Source organism: Zootoca vivipara, chromosome 9, assembly GCF_965207765.1.
Source record: "Zootoca vivipara chromosome 9, rZooViv2.hap1.1, whole genome shotgun sequence".
In the NCBI taxonomy this organism is placed as follows: domain Eukaryota; kingdom Metazoa; phylum Chordata; class Lepidosauria; order Squamata; family Lacertidae; genus Zootoca; species Zootoca vivipara.
The window spans coordinates 63,985,011-64,006,949 of NC_142592.1; the positions used below are offsets into that span (position 1 = coordinate 63,985,011).

The window sequence follows — 21,939 nt, forward strand, 5'->3', positions numbered from 1 at the left end:
CTGCTCAAGGGCCAAGGGGTACAAAACTAAAGCCAGGGGCTATGTGGTTGCCTCTTTCAGGTATCCTTCAGCCGAGGCTTTACGAAAAACATGAAGCTGGAGGCTGTGAACCCCAAGAACCAGGCTGAAATCTGTGTGGCTTCCGTCATCTCAGTAAAAGGGAGGTTAATGTGGCTCCGCTTGGAAGGTAAGTTAGAATATCTACTATATTTTGTAGTTTTCAATGGGCGGCAGTGGCCTTATAGGCTTATGGCCATAGCTGCCAAGTCTCCCGTTTTCCCCGGGAAACCCCCATTTTCCCAGCTGTCCCCAGCCGAAAAAACGGATTTTTTTGGCTTTTTCTCGGTTTATTCTGGTGCGGCAGCCATGTGGGAACTGGGCACAGCAGCATCAAAAGTCACTTCTGAGCATGCTCCACCCAGTTCCAAAATGGCCGCTGCGCTACTTCCGGTATGGTAATTTCAGAACTTGGCAGGTATGCTTATGGCGTGGGTTGACAACAGAGCACCCCTGGGCACCCATGCGCCCTCAGAGGCCTTCACTGGTGCTCAAAAGAAATTGGGCTTGAAGGAAGAAGTACGAAGAAGTCTTCTGTCAATCGTTGTGCAATGTATACTTATGGGATATTTTACTTTGGATAAAGAATACCTACAAGATACTCACTTGCAGAGAGGAAGAGAAGGCTTTGTTCAATCCTAATTGTGGCGGGGAGATCTCAGCCCCACTGTACCAAGTTAGGGGCGGTATTTTTCCTAGTTGCCGTTAAAGAAGAAGAACTGCCATTTTGTCTCACTTAACTGGTGGCGCAGAAACTGTGTTTGCTGTAGAGCTGATCTCTTACCATTGCATCCCCTTGTCCTGCTTTGTCTCCTCCTTTTTTCAAAGCCATTGGCACACTTAAGGAGGAAAGCTCTGCAACAGGGTTTCTCAACCTTGGGTCTCCAGCTGTCGTTGGACTACAGCTCCCATCATCCCTAGCTAGCAGGATCTGTGGTAAGGGAAGATGGGAATTGTAGTCCAAAAACAGCTGGAGACCCAAGTTTGGGAAACCCTGCTCTACGATTATTGCAATGTTGGCATCTGTATACGTAACCTGAATGCTGCTGTTGTGCTAGCACTTTCTCTCTCTCTCTCTCTCCCTCCCTCTCTCTCTCTCTCTCTCTCTCATATAATTTTAAAAATGCAACAGCCTTGTATTTCTTTAGGGCCTGATATGATGAAAGGATGTTTTGGAACAGAGAGTTTATTCCTTGCTGCATGTCTTACCCTTTTGAGATGGAGGAGACGACTTCTGCCGCCGCCGCCTTCCTGGCTTTCAAATGGCATAATAAATTTGCTTTTATAGGTTTACAGGTGCCTGCCCCAGAATACATTGTCGATGTGGAGTCGATGAACATATTCCCAGTTGGCTGGTGTGAAGCAAATGCTTACAAGCTCTCGACACCGCATAAAGTTGTGTGTAAGTACACGGAAGAGCAAAATTGGGGCTGTTAACCTTTACTGTGTCGTTTCAGCAGCTAGGCCTTAGTTGGCGAAGAGATTTGGGGAGCTTCCGGGGTGTCGCTGCTTTCGAGAGGGATGCAGGCACACCCTCACAAATTGTGCGGTTATACTGTCATACCTCGGTTTAAGTACGCCTCGGTTTGAGTACTTTCAGTTTAAGTACTCCGTGGACCCGTCTGGAACAGATTAATCCACTTTCCATTAATTTCAATGGGAAAGTTTGCTTCAGGTTAAGTACGCTTCAGGTTAAGTACGGACTTCCAGAACCAATTACACTCATACTTCGGGTTAAGTACGCTTCAGGTTGAGTACTCCACGGGCCATCTGGAACGGATTAATCCACTTTCCATTACTTTCAATGGGAAAGTTTGCTTCAGGTTTAAGTACAGACTTCCGGAACCAATTGTGTACTTAAACCAAGGTACCACTGTAGTTGGTTGGGAGACTGACACAGCAAAACCCACTTCTCTTGATGCAGCCTAGAATAGCTTTAGCTTTTTTTCCCCCTCCTTTTTTTTTTTTGCTGCTGCATCACCCTGTTGACTCAAGTTAAGCTTGTGGTCCACCAAGACCCCAAGATCCTTTTCACGTGTACAGTGGTACCTTGGTTCTCAAATTTAATCCTTTCCGGAAGTCCGCTCCAAAACCAAGGTGCGCTTTCCCATAGAAAGTAATGCAGAATGGATTAATCCATTCCAGACTTTTTAAAACAACCCCTTAAAACAGCAATTTAACATGAATTTTACTATTGAGAACATTGATTCATAAAATGAAAGCCAGAAACAATGTACTGCAGTCACACAATCAATCAATCAATCAATCAGTAGCTGAACTGGGTTCCACACAGTCACAAAAAGAAAAGAAAAGCTGCAAAAACAAAAACGCAAAATAAATAGCAAAAACACACCTCAGCGTAACACTCAAATCGGAAGTGTAACACTCAAAACGAAGCACGTTCGGCATCCGAAAAAAGTTTGCAAACCAGAATACATACTTCTGGGTTTGCAGTGTTTGGGTTCCAAGTTGTTTTGAGTACCAAGGCATTTGAGAACCAAGGTACTGCTGTACTGCTAGTAAGCCAAGTGCCCCTCCATCCTATATTTGTGCAACTGGTTCTTCCTGCCTAAGTGCAGGACTTGCGATTCGTCCCTGTTGAAATTCCTTTTGTTCGTTTGGGCCGTGTTCTCCAGCAGCCCCAAAGATGGATCTCTCACCTCAACCCTAGCTTGACCCCGTGGGGCTGCATTTCCCTAGGCGACTACTCCTTGAGTAAAGAAACAGCATCTCATAGGAGCAGGTTGACAGCTGTCTTTTAAAATAAATTGTTGGGGAATAAGGTGGTTGAAAACGATGAGAAAGAACTATGGGCTCCGTTAGTTAGCTGTTTGGTTGGTCAGGATGGCACATAGCTTGCCTGTTGAATGCAAAATACAGAATGGAACAAATGGCAAGCCTTCCCCAGAAATTCGCAGGTCATGCGGGAAAATACGAAAGTTTTCTTAAAGAGCAAAACACGTTTGGCTTTTAAAATCAAGGAGCTATGCCCAATTTGGGAGAACACAACAGAGGCAGCGGTACACAGCCTTCATTGCTATTAATGCATTAAGTGAATAAAGACACCAGGGGTAATCGAGCGTGCAAAATCTAGCAGCGTAATAAGATTATTGTGTATTATTATTATTATTAAAGTACAGATCGTGTAAAAGGAAGATGAGTGATCATGCAGAGTCTTTCAGCCTGCTTCTTAATGAAGCTGAAGCCTAATGGTTTGCTGCGCACACAGTTAAGAAGCCAGCATTTAATATATCAGTCAGTGCAGTTATGCCAAAGGGCTGTCCATGTTACTGGGGCTGCATACACAAAACAGCTACAACTCCCAGCACCCTTAGCAAACTATATTTCCCAGGAATGGGGGGGGAGCCAGATACTTTAATTATTATTATTATTATTATTATTATTTAAACCCCGCCCATCTGGCTGGGTTTCCCGAGCCACTCTGGGCAGCTTCCAACGTAATATTATTATTAATAATAATAATAATAAAGCAACAAAACATCAAACATTAAAAACTTCCCCAAACAGGGCTGCCTTCAGATGTCTTCTAAAAGTCAGATAGTTGTTTATTTCCTTGACATCTGATGGTAGGGTGTTCCACAGGGCGGGTGCCACCACCGAGAAGGCCCTCTGCCTGGTTCCCTGTAACTTCGCTTCTTGCAGCGAGGGAACCGCCGGAAGGCCCTCGGCGCTGGACCTCAGTGTCCAGGCTGAACGATGGGGTTGGAGGCACTCCTTCAGGTCTACAGGGCCGAGGCTGTTTAGGGTTTTAAAGATCAGCACCAACACTTTGAATTGGGCTCGGAAACGTACCAAACTTTGAAAGTTTGGTTTGTTCAAACAGCCTAATCCGCAGCCCATGTAACACTTGGTTTGCAGTGTGAACTTCGTTAGGTGCGATGTCACCCCCTAAACTGATAGCATTATGTTAAGATCTGAAGTGAAAATTCTCAAATGATAATTTTTTTGGCTCTGAAACTGGAGAGTGGGAGATTTGGGGCAGGTGCGGCAGAGATGGGCTTATTACTGATATTTTGGAGTCCCCTGACGTTACTCTTGTTTGAACGAAGAGTGGAATAGAATAGCTAACCAAAGTCTAACAAAACATATGGAGGGACACAGGGTCCCCACCCGTGCCTAGCAGAGTGCAGTTTATAAAATCGACAGCTGTTTGTCATAACCGCTGCATTGATCACCACGTTCAGAGGCAGAACCTGATGTGGGTGCCAAACACTTGGAGGTTTGTGGAGGGTCGGGCTGGGCTTGTAAACTTCTCCATCATGTCTACTTGGCTACATTTGGGGACCAAATGAACTTCTAATTTGATCCAGCAAAGCAGTTATTATGTACAGTGGTGCCTCGCTAGACGAATTTAATTCATTCCACGGGTCTATTCTTATAACGGAAAATTCGTCTAGCGAATCCCATAGGAATGCATTGGATTTTTTTAAAAATGCCCATAGGAACGCATTAATTGAATTTCAATGCATTCCTATGGGAAACCGCGATTCGCTAGACGAATTTTTCGTAAAATGAATTCGTCTAGCGAGGCAACCGCCGCTAGAAAAATCCTTTCTTTAAGCAAAAATTTCGTCTTACAGGGCGTTCGTTAAGCGAGGCACCACTGTACTCCGTGGGGGGGGGATCTGGTCTTGCTTGCAGATTTGAACCCCCCGCCCTCCCCACGCAGAGAACAGAATGCGTTAGACATTTACAAGCATGCATTACCGAAATTGTGTTGTTCTCTCTCTCTCGCTCTGCAGTGCAAAGGAAGAGGAAGATTGCCGTCGTGCAGCCGGAAAAGCAGTAAGTAGGCACTTAAAATGTAAATAACACAGCAGCTTTAATATGTAAATAATAAATTAAGATTTGCAGCTAAGCCAAATGGCAGTCGTGCTGCAGCTTACAGCACAGGGTGTGCATAGATATTCTCCTTAAAATGAAGCCTGTGTACCAACATGGTCAGAATGCGCATTGTCTGACTTGGACGAGCACAGGTTTGCGTGCTTTCATCTGCATGTCTTAAGGGGATGTCTAAAAAGACCCTTCATGTATCAGTTGTGTCTGAATGGGCAGGCAGGGTGGGTGGGCAGAATTATATCCCCCTACCCACCTTGTGTCAGGGACTTGAGCCTGCTGATACTCTCCTTGGTGGGGAAGAGGGGGGGGGCGGTATACCATTTGGCGACCAGAGCAGGTTTAAGTCTCTTGTGTTAATTCACAATTCCCTAAACAACTTAAGCCCAACATACCTTTACAGCACCCTGATTCCTTACACTCCACCTCGATTGCCGAGATCTGTTGATGGGGTGTTTTCGGTGCTTCTCCATATCTCTGGGTTTCCGTCAGCCTTTTCCAGGGACCCAAGCTTTTAGTGTGCGGAACTCCTGGCCACTAGAAACCTCCTGAGAGTTGTTCCTGCTTCCTTTAAGGCATCTTTTTTAAAATGCAGTACTGTGTAGGCAGGCCCTTGAAACATGATTAAAAACAAAAACAAAACATCAACCAGTCTTTATTGATGTCATTGTAGCGCTGACTTTTTTATGTTATAGAGTGCCTTGTTAGATTTGCTATGAAAGTGCAGTTTGTCACCGTGTAGATAAAATAAATAATAATAATAATAATGTAAGGGAACATAACTTGCAACCTTAACATTGGAAATGTGGAGAGGCTGCAATGAATAAATATGACGTCTTGCGTCAGGCAGCCCCGATCCATCTTCAGGTTTCACAGAATTTAAATGCAGGTTTTTGTCATCCATTAGGTTACCACATGGAGAGCCTGTGGAGAAAAAAATTCACGAGCCATGCATGCTTCCTCAGACAGACGCAATAGGTGAGTTTCTTGGGTGCTGTTAAATGAACCTTGTGGGCAGGGAAGCGATTACAGCAGGTTTGGAGAACTTGTGGCCTTTTAGACATTGTTGGACTACAGATCCCATTATCCCCTGCCAGCATAGCCAATGGTCAGGGATAATGGGAATTGTAGTCTTATAGCATCTGGGAAGCAGCAGGTTCCTCATGTGGGCTTTACATGAATCCTGACCATTATGGGCACCATTGTACCACCATGAAAGGTTTCTGTAATTAGCATTTTAATTTGGGCTCACTTCTCAGATTTAGCACTCGTGGCTAAATAAATCTGACCTGGCAGGGAAAGAGCAGAAGAAGACAGGACCTCAAAATGGTGCAGACATCAGCCCCCTCCATCACTTGTATTGCAGATATTAATATTGAACAACTTGAAACAATAGGATGACTCCTCTTGGATGAATAAAAACTGATTCCTCTTGGAATAAAAAAAATTGTCCAGACCCAAAAGATGGTTTCAAAGCTTTACTAACAGAACTTCCTTCAAAACATAATAATCAATGTTGCATCCAAATAGTCGTGTAATATCATGTGCATGTCCGACACAGGTTCATCTTCTTGCATAATTGAAATAGCTCCAAGCAGAACTAAAATCAAAAGTCTGCCTCTCTCCACACAGCCTCCATTAGCCTGGAGCTGTTTTCTGGGCAGGAGAGACCTCATAATCACATCCTTTGCTCTCTGTGGCTCCCAGAGAAAGACTCAAAGGCCTTTACCTTTGAAATGGATATTTGCAACTGAATAACCCTTTCCTGTGATCTAAAGTTAAGCACCATGTTTGAGAGCTAGCAGAGAACATCCTATGTTCGTTATCAACCCATTTAGGTGCTCAGAGAGCTCTTCTTAGCTTCAGTGGAATTTCCCTAGATAGCAATAGACATATAGAGCATACACAGAGTTATTTTCCATTTCAATGTACAGCTAAACATTTATACTTAACATCCTGCTCTAGGACAGCCCCTGCCACACTCACTCAGAGAGAAGCTTTTTGCACCTCTTTTCAGAGCAGACGGGAGGGAGTGTGTGTAATCCTGGCATCCAGTGAGATGTGGATGTATTTAAGGGGGTGTCTGCAATGTAGGTGGCGCTGTGGGTTAAACCACAGAGCCTAGGGCCTGCTGATCAGAAGGTCGGCGGTTCAAATCCCTGCGACGGGATGAGCTCCCATTGCTCGGTCCCAGCTCCTGCCAACCTAGCAGTTCGAAAGCAACGTCAAAGTGCAAGTAGATAAATAGGGACCGCTACAGCGGGAAGGTAAACGGCGTTTCCGTGCATTGCTCTGGTTCGCCAGAAGCAGCTTTGTCATGCTGGCCACATGACCTGGAAGCTGTACACTGGCTCCCTCGGCCAGTAAAGCGAGATGACCGCGTAGCCCCAGAGTCGGTCACGACAGGACCTAATGGTCAGGGGTCCCTTTACCTGCAATGTAGGAGATGTTGAGCCAGTGCAAAGAAGAGCAAACAGTTGCTGGTACATTTTGGAGGGGATATTTCCTGAGGCCTTTCAAGGGCGCTATAGGAGGTACTGGGGGTGGGGCAGTGGCGCATTGGCAATCCCCTCCTATTTGCTTGTTCTTCATTCCAAGATGCTGGATGGTAGCTAGAAGAGAGAAAAAGATGCTCAGTGAGGATGCAGGAGGAATGTTGGACCGTGTGCTTCTTCTTCTCTGCAGGTACCATCAATGGGAGATACAGCTGCCCTGCGCTGTTCATCAATCACCGCTGTTTCTCAGGGCCACACCTGAACAAAGGAAGATTGGCCGAGCTGCCTCAGTCTGTTGGCCCGGGCAAGTGCGTGTTGGTTCTTAAAGAGGTAAGGGTTGTGTTGAAGGGATGGGGGCGAATTTCATAAATAATCATAGAATTGGAAGGGTCCACGAGGGTCATCTAGTCCAACCCCCTGCAATGCAGGAATCTTTCTTCCCAATGTGGGGCTCGAACCCACAACCCTGTGAGAAAGAATCTTGTTGCATTGCTCTCAAAAAAACTTTTCTCTCAGGCCGTCGGCTAATTAAATAATCCATGGCCTTTTAAAATTGTGTGTGTGTGTGAGAATGTTTTTGTTTCATTACTATGTTGTGCATTTTTGTGGTTTTATATTATAATCCACCCTGCGATCCTCGGATGAAGGGCAGTCTAGAAACCATCATCTTGCAATACTATTCCCGGCTCAAAAAGTGCACCAAACTGCATTTAAAAAGAATTGTATTTGGGGGTGAAATGTGTTTTAAAAGGCATATATATAAATATCCAACTCCATATGACCTTTGGGTGGATTAATGCAGAAACAGAACAGAAGGAAGATGGACCTTTCCAACTCAGCCATTCCATGTTTCTAAGTCCCAAATGCTGCGATCTCTCGTCACGCTCCATTCTCTGTTTTGCTCTCTTTGGGCAGGTCCTGAGCATGGTCATCAACTCTGCTTACAAACCTGGGAGTGTATTGCGGGAGCTGCAGCTTGTCGAAGACCCCAGGTGGAATTTCCAGGAGGAGACCCTCAAAGCAAAGTAAGGGATCCTTTCGCTTCCTCCTTTTAAACTTGGGGGTGGCGTTGAGCAGGGATGAGGGTCTGCTTTTCTGCTGTAATGAGGCTGGAGAAGACGCCCAGTCTCTTTGCTTCCATCCTCCTTCAATGCCGCTCGTTTGGAATCCATCCCTGGTGTGTCCGCAGGAGGGTGGGATTGAGAGCAGCGTGCCATAGCAGTTAGAACTAGGTCCCAGGAGACCAGGGTTTGAACCCCAAAGGAAGCTTCAGTGGTATTTATGTATGTGACTGGATCCATCCATGAGTGTTTTATACCCCACAAAATCTTCCTCTGTGCTTCCCATCTACATTGCATTGTGTATTTCTGGAACATGGAATTCAGAAATACAGTACAGTGGAACCTTGGTTTTCGAACATAATCTGTTCTGGAAGACCGTTCGACTTCTGAAACGTTCTACAACCGAGGTGCAATGGGCGGACAGCAATTTCAATGGAGAAATTGACCGTTCGACTTCCGAGGCACTTTCGAAAATGGAAGCATTCACTTCCAGGTTTTCAGGATTCGGATTCCAAATTGTTCAGCTTCCAAGACACTTGAAAACAGAGGTTCCACTATAAAACAGATGCATTTCTGAAACGAGGTCTGTTGCAGGCATGCTCACAGACATTTGCTTACCTCTGCCCACGTCACTTTTTAGATTTTTTAATATACTTTATATACCACGTTTGCACAGAAGGGCAGTCCAAAACAGTAACAAAAAATAAGCATGCGTCACACAATTATTTTACTTAACTGTTGGAAGGCTGTGTGTTCCTGTTTATTAGGCACAATTTATTCTAATCAATGCATTATTGGCGTCCTTTTCAGTTTGCCCCAACTTAAAGTCTGGGAACTTGCTTTTTTTAAAAAACAACAGCAACATGTAAATTGCTTTGCTTCTTTTGCATGAAATTCTGCATTCTGCGCATCATTACTTTGGATATGCACGCAATGAGATAGCAAGTCTGGCTGTCAATCCCTATTGTGAACAAGGCATTCTGGCTGTCTAAGCTTGGTGGTGGGTTTTCTCCCCCCCTTCAAAGTTCTCTTATGTGGGTCATTACTTTGGAAATCTTTGATCCTTGCCCCTTTAGCGTCGGTTGTAATACATTTAATTAGAAAAGCTAAATGGATTTTACTTGTGGAATCCTTAATGCTACAATTGACGCTAAACCCAGTGAACTTTAAAGTCTTGCAGCGCCGCCGGCTAATAGCTTCTGATGTTGGGGGAGGGGGCGGATTTTTTTTATTGCTCAAAGGTAGCTGGCAAAATGAAAGTCTTGTTGGAGCAACGATTATGCTGTTAATAATATGGATATCCAGGGTGACATCATTCAATCCAGTGGTCTTTTTACTAGCAGGCGGAAAAGTCTTGCATGCTATAAAATCAGTGGTAGGAATCCTTCAGCCTTTGAGCCTAATCAGGCCCCACCCAACCCCATTTGACCCAAGCGGCTGTTTGTTTGCTTGCTTGCTTGCTTGCTTGCTTGCTTGCTTGCTTGCTTGCTTTGTTGCCAAGCTGTGTCCACTTCCCTTGATTATATATTTCATAGAATCATAGAATAGGAAGGGACCACAAGGGCCATCCAGTGCGACACTCTGCAATGCAGGAATCATTCGCCCAGTCTCACAACATTTGTATACAGTCGACTCACGCGGGGTTTACATTTCAGAGATTTCAGCTCATAAAGCCGAACTTGTGTATATTTTATGTATTTATTTAGTAAATTTGTATACTGCCCTTCATTCCGGAACAAAGAATATAACAAATGGACAGGAAGGGGGCTGAAACCCAGCGCATAGTAAAAAACAACAACCCAACGTTCAAAAATTAGAATCAGCAGTAAGCTAAAAGCAGATTGAAACACCTGTCAACATTCTACATGTCTGGGGAGGGTTGCCTAAACGAAAATTGTTTTAAGGAGCCGCCGAAAAGAGTCCAGCAAAGGCATCGGTCTGATATCAATAGGCAGGGAGTTCCAGAGGGTGCTGCCATGCACTGCAAGATCAATTTCTTCCATATAAAGAATATTGTGTGGCACCTGTAACAGGGCAAGTTCTCTAAGGGGTTGAATGGACACCTACGGGGTTAAACAATATTCACCTGATGTCATGTGTGATGTCAGATTTAGATTTTCCTCTCCCCCGCCCCCGTCATTTCCCCCTTGTGCCTTGCATTTTTTTAATTTTAATTTTTAAGATTGTGAGCCTGCATGTAGGGACTGTCTTGTTTTGACTGTATTTAAGCTGCTCTGGGAGTCTTTTTGGCTGAAGATAAAGGTAAAGGTAAAGGGACCCCTGACCATTAGGTCCAGTCGTGACCGACTCTGGGATTGCGCACTCATCTCGCATTATTGGCCGAGGGAGCCGGCGTATAGCTTCCAGGTCATGTGGCCAGCTTGACAAAGCCACTTCTGGCAAACCAGAGCAGCACATGGAAACGCCGTTTACCTTCCCGCTGTAGCGGTTCCTATTTATCTACTTGCACTTTGACGTACTTTCGAACTGCTAGGTTGGCAGGAGCTGGGACCAAGCAACGGGAGCTCATCCCGTCACAGGGATTCGAACCGCCGACCTTCTGATCAGCAAGCCCTAGGCTCAGTGGTTTAACCCACAGCGCCACCTGGGTCCCTTTTGGCTGAAGAGTGGGGTGTAAATGTGATAGATAGATAGATGATAGATAGATAGATAGATAGATAGATAGATAGATAGATAGATAGATAGATAGCAACTAGATGTGGGGCAGGTGAAGACATGGCTGGACCATAAGGGGGTTTCCAGCAACCAGGCTTGGCCTCCGCCAGCAGCCAGCTGATCCGTTGCTGCATGCAAAGTGCTGTACCCTTGCCCACAAAGTTTGACTTCAAAGATTGAACCCTGGAGAGTCGCTGCCAGTCAGTGTAGGCAGGTGCCGAGCTAGCTGGGCCCGTGACCTGTGTAACGTTTGTTGTGTTGCAACGACCCACCCGCACAGGTACAGAGGCAAAACCTACAGGGCCACCGTCAAGATTGTCCGCACATCTGATCAAGTTCTGGATTTCTGTCGGAGAGTTTGCGCTAAGCTGGAATGCTGCCCGAATTTATTCAGCCCCATCCCAGTTACTGAAGCCTGCCCGGAAAACTGCTCCGTTCACACCAAAACGAAATATAGTGAGTATGAAGGAACTAAGTGGCTCGTGGAAGTTTCCTGCCAACTTGCCCAGGTTATCTTCAGGGCCAGGTGGAACTTTTCATGTTCAGAAAGAGGAAATGTGACCCCTTTCCCCAAAATCTATAAGATGGGGAATGTTTAAACGTCTCCAGCAGGCCAAGAGTTGAAATGAATGTGGCCTCCACTTCCACTGTGAGAATAGCACCAATAAGCATTTTTTGCTGACCATTAGCTCAGTGGTGGGACACCTGCTTTGCATGCAGAAGGTCCCAGGTTCATTCCCCGGCAGCATCTCCAGATTGGGCTGGGAGAGAGCCTTGCTTGAAACCCTGCAGAGCTGCTGCCCATCAGTGTGGACAGTACTGAGCTAGAGGGACCCTGTGGTCTGATTCCTGATAAGGCAGATTCCTATGTTGCCTCCCTGGGAATTTAATTGGGTGGTTGAGAGAGGCTGGGTAGGTCAACAGAGCAAAGCAGCAATGAGCCAAGGAAGCTAAGCAGGTATGAGGAACCTGTAACCCTTCAGATGTAACCCTCGCAACATCCCTGACTGTTGGCCATGTTGCCTGGGACAGGTGAGAGCTGAGGTCCAACTGTGGAGATCTGCACTCCAACCTAGCCATGCTAGTTAGTATATGAAGGGGTTAAGGTCCACAGAGTTCTAATTTGCTAGAGTAGGTTCGGTGATGTCACATCCCCTCTTCTCCTGAGAGGGAGGAAGGCTTGTTTCCTGTTCCTTCTCTCTCTCTGTCTCTCTCGTTCTCTCTCCCTATTTACTCTGCAAGCAACAGAGGCAGAAATGCCTCACCTTAGCTCTCTGCCTCAGACGTGTGTCTGAGGCTGCCTGTGCTATATTTTACTACCCAAGAACATTTGCCTGCATTTCTTATTGTTGCGCAAAGGCTAATGCAGGGGTCAGCAAACTTTTTCAGCAGGGGGACGGTCCACTGTCCCTCAGACCTTGTGGGGGGCAGGACTATATTTTGGGGGAAAAATGAACGAATTCCTATGCCCCACAAATAACCCAGAGATACATTTTAAATAAAAGCACACATTCTACTCATGTAAAAACACCAGGCAGGCCCCACAAATAACCCAGAGATACATTTTAAATAAAAGCACACATTCTACTCATGTAAAAACATGCTGATTCCTGGGCCGTCTGCGGGCCAGATTTAGAAGGAGATTGGGCCACATCTGGCCTCCGGGCCTTAGTTTGGGGACCCCTGGGTTAATGCATGACCGTGACCTCGGATTAAGTAAGTACAGCATTTTTAAACTTACTTTGGAGTGTGGTCTGTTTCATTGCATGAGGGTTAGGAAGGGGGCCAGCTAGAACATGATGAGCAAAGGTTTGATAACCAATTGTTACGCTCATTTAATCTGTGTTAACGTTGGGATTAAAGTCTGGAATGTGCAAGTCCTGTGGTTTTATAACAGCCACCAGCCATTCCCCCCCCCACCTTTATTAGTTAATTTGCATCCTCTGTAGAGGATTAAATAATATATCCTCTTACAGATTCCCATCACGAACAACATCTGGAGGGCCATAGGTAACAATGAACACAGGTTAGGACAGGCATCCCCAAACTTCGGCCCTCCAGATGTTTTGGACTACAATTCCCATCTTCCCTGACCACTGGTCCCGCTAGCTAGGGATCATGGGAGTTGTAGGCCAAAACATCTGGAGGGCCGCAGTTTGGGGATGCCTGGGTTAGGGTGACTAAATAGTGGAATGAACTGTTGAACCTTTTGCACATCCCTAGCACTAAAGAGCTGTTTAGCAAGGATCAGCCACTTAGTCTCAGTCAGCTGCTAAGGGATGTCCCAAAGTCATGAAAGTATAGTGTTATCCCCCTGCTGTTGTTGCCTGGGTTAGCTCCATAGGCTTTGGTTAGTTTGGTGACTAACCAGGTGTTGTTGTTTTTTGCTGTTTGTCTTTCACTCCAGCTTATTATTGTGGGAAGAGGAGGAAAGTCATCAAGGCTCCAGCTGGAGAAAACAACAGCCGCAGCTTGGAGAGCAGACATGGCAAGCCAGCCAGGCGCAGGAAGATGCAGAAACCCATTCCAGCACAAAAGAAGAGTCGGCCATCTATTACAGACCTAGCGGAATCCCCGGAGGTGAATTTTTGGTTTAAAAAAATCTTATTTCTTTCAAAAGCAAATTGTCAGCAGAACATGAGTTGATAGAGCCTTAAGGAGGTAGAGGGGAAGGCGCAATTCCTGGAATGATTTCGCATTCTTTTGTCTTTTAAACTCTTTCTCCCTGCTAGTAGAAAACTAGCATATCAAGGGAAGTGCTAGGGCCTTTCCCCGATAAGATAGCTTTTGCAAGCCTGCCAGATTTGCAGTTCCTAAATCAGTAAGCAGGCAGGAACAAAACTGCCCTGCAAAATTCACACACCTCCAAAAATTGTGATGCACTTCGCCAAGCAAAAAGTGTGGACGATGATGTGTTTATTAGTTAAATCAGCCTACAGAGCCGCATTAAATTTGGCAGAGGCAAGAGGTAGCTTTAAGAAATGCATATATCTGCCATGATTGCACACACAGAGAAATCAGCACCCAAAATGCATGCGATTATTTTTGTGCATAATTTTATCGTGAATAAGTGGAAATGGGCAAATTGGACTTTAAGCTGGAGAAATAAGAAACCGGAGCAATTACCATATTTTGTGACTTATTATCTAATTTATAAACCACTTACATGTCCAAATGGCTCTTAACTGGATTACAAGAATGAAAACAATTATAACATTTGTTATGAAGTAAGTATTATTTGGGGAACAACTTTAGCTCAGCTTCCTCTTTTCCCCACAAAAACATACAGTCCTGATAAGTTATCTTAGCTGCCAAGTATCCCGTTTTTGGCGAGAAACCCCCGGATCTTAATCCGTTTCCCGCTGTTCTCCCGAATAGAGAAAAATCCCGGAAATCCCTTGGATTTCCTACCTGCCATAGAGCCTCCATTTTGGGTGCCGCTATTCCCATGTGTGGGCACTGGAAATCGGGCAGAGTGGCACCGGAAGTCAGTTCTACGCATGGCCGGCGGCCACCACCAAGGTGGCCGCCAGAGGCATGCGTAGAAGCGACTTCCGGTACCGCTTTGCCCGATTTCCAGTGCCCTCATATGGGAAGAGCGGCCCTGGAAGTTGCTTCTACGCAACTTCCGGTGCCGCGCCGCTGCTGATCCCGCATTTTTCAGCGGGAGACTTGGCAGGTATGTAACTTATGAATTCAGGGCTGCTTGAACAGCACCATCCACCCCATTCGTATTACCTCAGTTTCATTGCCGTTCGTGTCTTTGGGCCTTGTGGAAACCCAACTCCCTGCAGGAAAGTGACGAGGAGGAACCGGAGGCCGTGGACGACGAGACGTGGAGTGAGGAGAGCAGCCCAGAGCTACAAGATGACCAGACAGATGTCTCCTCGGCCGAGCTGCCTGTAGCCAATCCTGCGAGCACAATGAGGTTGCGCAGCAGTGCTGACCTGGACCGAGTCGCTCGCAGCGGGAGGGGCAGGCGAGCCCGGAAAACCTTGGCTGTCTTGTGTGCCAAAGGACAGAAAAGGCCTCGGTTCAGACAGGTGAGGATTTGGGTCCCTTTCTCGTGTCGCCAATGCTTCTGGTTTGCTCCAGTTGCTGCAGCAAGACTCCCTGCAATGTGCTCTACATGGGGCTACCTTTGAAGGTGACTCGAATTACTTGTAGACTAATCCAGACTGCGGCTGCCAGACTGGTGATCGGGAGCGACCACCGGCACCTTTTAGCACCAGTCCTGAAAGACCTACATTAGCTCACAGTACGTTTCCAAGCACAATTCTCTCTTTTTTTGTTAGTTTTACAAATGCAAACTTGTTGTTGTTTAGTCATTTAGTCGTGTCCGACTCTTCGTGACCCCATGGACCAAAGCACGCCAGGCACTCCTGTCTTCCACTGCCTCCCGCAGTTTGGTCAAACTCATGTTCGTAGCTTCGAGAACACTGTCCAACCATCTCGTCCTCTGTCGTCCCCCTTCTCCTTGTGCCCTCAATCTTTCCCAACATCAGGGTCTTTTCCAGGGAGTCTTCTCTTCTCATGAGGTGGCCAAAGTATTGGAGCCTCAGCTTCAGGATCTGTCCTTCCAGTGAGCACTCAGGGCTGATTTCCTTCAGAATGGATAGGTTTGATCTTCTTACAGTCCATGGGACTCTCAAGAGTCTCATCCAGCACCATAATTCAAAAGCATCAATTCTTCAGCAATCAGTCTTCTTTATGAAATAAAAAAATCCTTCCAGTAGCACCTTAGAGACCAACTAAGTTTGTCATAGGTATGAGCTTTCGCGTGCATGCACACTTCTTCAGATACCCGAAGAAACTACGCCTGAAGTGTGCATGCACACGAAAGCTCATACTTATGACAAACGTAGTTGGTCTCTAAGGTGCTACTGGAAGGATTTTTTTATTTTGTTTTGACTGTGTCAGACCAACACGGCTACCTACCTGTAACTAGTCTTCTTTATGGTCCAGCTCTCACTTCCATACATCACTACTGGGAAAACTATAGCTTTAACTATACAGACCTTTGTTGGCAAGGTGATGCAAACTTATAAGAGTCCAAATATATATCCATATACAGAGATTACTCTGAATCTTGCAACTTCCCCCCACCCCCTCCATGGTGTCCCATTTTAAGAGGAGAAGAGGAGGAGGAGGAGAAGTTTGGACTTGATATCCCGCCTTTCATTCCCCTTAAGGAGTCTCAAAGCGGCTCACAATCTCCTTTCCCTTCCTCCTCCACAACAAACACTCTGTGAGGTGAGTGAGGCTGAGAGACTTCAGAGAAGTGTGACTAGCCGAAGGTCACCCAGCAGCTCCATGTGGAGGAGCAGGGAAGCGAACCCAGTTCACCAGATTACGAGTCCGCCGCTCTTAACCACTACACCACGCATATTGCAACTGCATATTCTTCCATGCTCTTAACTTTTATATCAATCCATATTGTCCCATAATATTTGTTACACTTCAAGTGAAATCAAAATCCTGCCAAAGTTTCCATCTGCTTACAGTGGTCTCCTAAATAACTTATAGATTTTCCTCATTCTTTTATAAAGTTTTTTTCCCTCTTGGTTTCTGAGTTTTCCAATCAGTTTTGCCATTTCAGCATAGTCCATCAGCTTGGTTTACCGTTCCTCTCTGGTAGGAGCCTTGTCTTCTTTCCATTTCTGGGCTAGTAACATCCGTGCGGCTATTGTTCCATACATTAAAAGTCTTTTCTGGTCCTTTGGAATATCGGTACCTGTAATTTCTAATAAAAAGGCTTCTGGTTTTTAAACAAAAATGATTTTAAACATTTTTTTTTCATTTCATTATATATCATCTCCCAGAAAGCTTTTATTACCTTACAAGTCCACCACATATGATTAAAAACTACCTTCTTTTTCATTTCCAAGCACAATTCAAAGAGTGAGTGCTGAACTTTAAAGCTCTAAACCAGGCACCCCCAAACTTGGCCCTCCAGATGTTTTGGGACTACAACTCCCATCATCCCTAGCTAACAGGACCAGTGGTCAGGGATGATGGGTGTTGTAGTCCCAAAACATCTGGAGGGCCGAGTTTGAGGGTGCCTGCCCTAAACAGCCTAGGCGCTGAATACTTGAAGGATCTGTAGCAGGAAGTGAGGGGCAGGTGGGGCTCGTCCACCTGAGAAGGGAGCCCACTTAGGAGCAGAGCACCTTCACATGTCTATGGACTCCCATCAGCCCCAGCCAGCCTGCCCAATGGTTGAAGAAAATGGGAATTGCCGTCCAACCACATACAGAAGCCTCCATGTTGAGGAGAGCTGGCAGTGGCTACTATGGGATATTCCATCATATGGCAGGAGACTGGGTTAGATAAGCCACAGGGTCCCATCCATTTCTGTGGTTCTATTTTTATATATTTATTTGCCCTCTTAGGTGATGAAGCCAGAGCTGGAAGAGAAGCTTGTGCTGGAGAGCAACCCGTTGGAATGGACTGTCACGGACGTGGTGAAGTTCATCAAGCTGACCGACTGTGCCCCTCTTGCCAAAATATTTCAGGAGCAGGTGGGCCATTCTTCATGCTACCGCTTCTTCTGTGTCAGGGTTGAGAGTCGAATCCAGATCGTCTCAGGTTGTAGTTTCCACTGAACATAATCCCCGCCCCCCAGGTTTGCCCTCCTGCGCTCATTTTGCTTGTGATGCCTCCTCCTGCTGCAACAAGCTCTCCTCCCTCCGCCTGGCAGCTCCCAGAACCAGAAGAGGTATGAAAAGGGAGGAGGAGAGGTTGGCCGCACACAGGCGTAGTTTCCAGTTTGCTTGGGAAAAGCCCTGGAGAGGAGGGAACTTTCAGTGTCGGCAACTCGATTTTCACGGAGTAATACTAGTGAGAGTGAGCTGCTCTGCATTTTTGCTAATAAATACTTAAACCCCAACTTTGAACGGTGTGATTAATGACTGGCACGCTCCTGTGCCTCAATTTTTTGAAATTGCAGCATACATTTAAAAAATTTAAAATCACGAATGTTTCTTCTCCTTTCTGCAGGACATTGACGGCCAAGCTCTCCTCTTGCTGACCCTGCCGACCGTCCAGGAGTGCATGGAGCTCAAGCTCGGGCCCGCCATCAAGCTGTGCCACCAGATTGAGCGGGTCAAGCTGGCTTTCTATGCCCAGTACGCCAACTGACCACACCGCTTGCCACTTTCCCGTCTGTGACTTTCGTTCCAAGGTTGCGCCTGGCTCTCCCGACCCTGAAGCCCTTTGTATTCGGAAGCACTGATAAAATATATATTGCGGGGAAGAAGCTGTCAGCCCAGCTGCTTGCTCATGAGTAGGCTGGCCTGCAGCTGGGGCATTGGGGTGGGGCTGAGTAAGGGCCGCAAGGCTCCAGGCTCCTCCTGAGAGATTATGAGCTCAAAGAGAGTCAGGTAAAGGGGTAAGGTATGGAGTGATAAGCAGAGGATTCCTCCAGGTGGATGGTTTTTTTGTTTGTTCGTATTTGGAGTTTTTTTGTTTTGTTTTGTTTTGCAGATGCGTTCTGCAACTTGTCCCTGATTCATTAATGTCACAGGCTGCTCATTGCGACTACTCTAGAGTAACGGCTCTGCACGTTCTGGCCTTTTCATGCTTTTATTAAGTGCAGTCTATTTACAGTGATAGAGCTGTACAGGATACATCCGTTCAGTCCGAACCAGAACCCTGGAATGGCGCGCTCCGTGTCTTCTTCCAGCATAAGAGTCTGGGCACGCCAAATCGCCTTCCGCGTTTCCTCCTGCGTAATTCCGGAACCGGAGGGAAAAAGGGTCTCCTTTCCCTGTTTTCCTTCTCCCCCTCTTCCCCCCCTCTCTCTTCCTCTCCCACGTGTAGCAGGGGCTCTCCTATGCTGCCAGAGCCCCGTCTCCTCCTTCCTCCTTCCTCACTTGACTCTTCCCCCTCCCCGCTGCCACTGCTGCTGGTGGAGGAGCTGCTTCTCAGGATGGGAGGGGGCTCTCTGTACTCTTTGCCCCTTACAATTAAGATTGCATTAGTGATGGATTTAGACCAAACCATACGCATACCATTCTGCTTCACGAGTTGTTCTGCCATGCTTTCCCCAATGTTGGGCACTTTTGCACTATAGCACAGCAGAAAAAAGGAAAATACCCACCCAGAACATTTGCGGCATAGAAGAGCCCCCAGGGATGTGCGTAAACTCGCAAGGACTGGACTTTGCAGTAGGGAAACTCTGGCAGGAAAAAAAATGAGATGGCGAGGATGACACCCGCTATCTCAAATCGAGCTTGCTTTTCCGTCGCTTGTAAGCGCTGGGGTTATTTCGTGTGTTGATTTGCTGTTCTCGGCGACCGATCCACTATTCTAAAGCACACACAAGAGCACTGTTTGTTGAATGACTTCGTTTGACAGGGCAAAGGGGAGTCTTGAAGGCAGGGCGGCTGTCACTTGGGCCTGGTCCTTGCGGTGCAGTTTCCCTGAGCCGAGTAAGTGTGTACAGAAATGCATGCGCTGAGGCGAAGTGTGCACAGATAAGAAGGAAAGCTCACAAGAATGGTTCACGGTGGGGGAAGCTGCTTTGCAAAAAAAATGCGTGCTAAACTGCATATGGAAGAAGTCGGCAGGACGGATTTTCAGGCGGACTCAAATCGCCGACTGATGTGTTAAAAGTGCGAGAGGCGAATTTGAGATTGGGAAAATGAGAAATTGAGAGGAGCCGAAATGGACAGGCTCTCCCACCCCTAGTTTCCAACCACCGTGCAAGATTAAGGGTCCAAATTGTACAAACCATTCTGCACCGCAGGGCATTAAGAGACACCCCCTTCCCCGACTCCTACAGCCAGCAGTGGAGGAAGCCGCTTGGGCACCTGGGGCAGCATGCCCAGGGGCGGGGCAAGCTGCCCATAGGGGCGGGGCAAGCAGCTCTAGGGGCGGGACACACCCAGGGGCCTCCAGAGTCTGCCTGGCTCCTCCCACTCTGCCACCCTACAGCTGGGGGGAGACAGCAGGCAGACCGTTTGGGCAATGCAGAGCCTTTAGGCACCCAAGCCACCGCGTCACTCTCAGGGGAGACGCATGGCTTGGGCGCGCTGCAGGGCCCGCGGTGAGTGCCGCCTGGCATTTTGTCACCCCCCCTCAGTGGTGACACCCGGGATGGTCCGCACCCACCGCACCCCCCTTTCTCCAGCCCTGCCTACAGCCCCAGGCAGCCTGTTTGCTCCACTCCAACAGAGCACATGCGTAGCCATGCGGGGTACAGGATCATCACTTTTTCTTAAAAGCCCACATCCCAACATGCAGCTCTTTTGGAAGGGATGGGGGAGTTGGGCGCGTTGAATCTAGTCCTTCCTCCTCTCAGGCAGCTCATTAGAAGGATTCCAGGCTTTTTAAAGGGCCTCTGTGCTTTTAGCCCTTGTTCCTGGCTCAGACGCTGTTTGAAATGGAACGGGCTCCTTCGGGAGGCGGTGGACTCTCCTTGCATCGGAGGAGATTTTAAAGCAGAGGCTGGATGGCCATCAGTCAGGGGTTCTTTAGCTGTGGTTCCTTCATTGCAGGGGGTTGGATTATATGACCCCGTGGGGTCCCTCCCAGCTCTCTAGGAAAACACAAGAATTGCATTCATTTGCTTTGTTAAACTTTTCTGCTCGTGCCGTTGCTTTTCTTGTTACAAGCAGGAGGATGGAAGCCTCCCATCATCAGATGCGAATGTTCGACGCCAACATCAAAGTTTCAAGGCTGCATTACGCACCATGCATTTATAAAGCGCACTACTTCCCCCCAAGCAGCCCTGGGTGTAGCTCTGTGGAGGGCAAACTACAGTTCCCAGCATTCTTTCGATGGGTAGCGGTGTGTGCTTTAAATGTATGCCGTGTTTAACAGCCCAAGTTGAGAGTGTTTTGGAAGGCGAAAATCCCGAGGGACAGTGAGAGAGAGAGAGGTGGGAATAATACTGTATCCCAATGCTTCCTGTCCACAAAAGAATGAGGCACATTGTTAATTCTGCTGTTCAAGATTGTATTCTGTGTATAAATATATAAATATATATATATATATATATATATATGATTTCATGTAAATAATGGGGGAAATCTATATTCAGAGTTCTATTTTAATTTTTATTCAAAAAGGGAGCAAAAGAAAACTTTTTACTTGAAGCGTTGTAAACCAGATTGTTGTTAATAAAGTCATTCAAAAGGATGCCTGTCTGTTTATGTCTCATTTCCCCTCCTGCTTGAACACAATTTGACCCATATCCACCGCAGGTCACGGGTAAGAGTGGTACCTTGGTTCTCAAATGCCTTGGCCCTCGTACGTTTTGGCTCCCAAACGCCGCGAACCCGGAAGTGAGTGTTCCGGTTTGTGAACATTCTTTGGAAGCCGAACGTCCGGCGCAGCTTCCGATTGAGTGCAGCCAATCGGAAGCCGCACCTTGGTTTTCGGACGGTTCCGGGAGTTGAATGGACTCCCGGAACGGACTAAATTCAACAACCAAGTTACGACTGTACTGAATATCCGTAGGGAAGTTCTCTTGTGGAAGACCTGCGGAGAGCTGCTGCTGACTCAACGGAACCCCAAGGTTTTCTCAAATGCTTGCAACAGAGGGACGGGCAGAGCTGCTTTCATATCCTGCTTCTGGAATTCTTGGTGACATCTGGATAGGTTTTAGTCAAAAGCTGGGAAAAGATGCTTAAAGTATACTTGCAAGAAGGAGAAATCTCCCCACTTACTTTTGCCTACCAACATGCATGTTGGGGAGAGCTTTGGAAGAGAGATTAGAGAGACATCTGTCATGGGTGCTTTAGCTGAGTTTCCTACATTGCAGGGGGTTGGACTAGATGACTCTTGGG

At 46.8% G+C, this 21,939-nt stretch overlaps 1 protein-coding gene across 1 annotated transcript in view; it reads left to right on the forward strand.

Annotated features, from left to right (window-relative positions):
- The window catches only part of SFMBT2 (Scm like with four mbt domains 2), a 66,186-nt gene extending 44,897 nt beyond the window's left edge, over positions 1-21,289 (forward strand). Inside the window, exons 11-21 of the mRNA XM_035127388.3 lie at positions 61-187; positions 1,346-1,459; positions 4,821-4,863; positions 5,822-5,892; positions 7,600-7,739; positions 8,325-8,434; positions 11,427-11,602; positions 13,554-13,726; positions 14,941-15,189; positions 17,539-17,667; positions 18,146-21,289. Coding sequence (XP_034983279.3) covers positions 61-187; positions 1,346-1,459; positions 4,821-4,863; positions 5,822-5,892; positions 7,600-7,739; positions 8,325-8,434; positions 11,427-11,602; positions 13,554-13,726; positions 14,941-15,189; positions 17,539-17,667; positions 18,146-18,286 — 1,473 coding nt within the window. The 3' untranslated portion in view covers positions 18,287-21,289. The remainder of the gene's footprint in view (positions 1-60; positions 188-1,345; positions 1,460-4,820; positions 4,864-5,821; positions 5,893-7,599; positions 7,740-8,324; positions 8,435-11,426; positions 11,603-13,553; positions 13,727-14,940; positions 15,190-17,538; positions 17,668-18,145) is intronic.
- Positions 21,290-21,939: the final 650 nt, after the last annotated feature.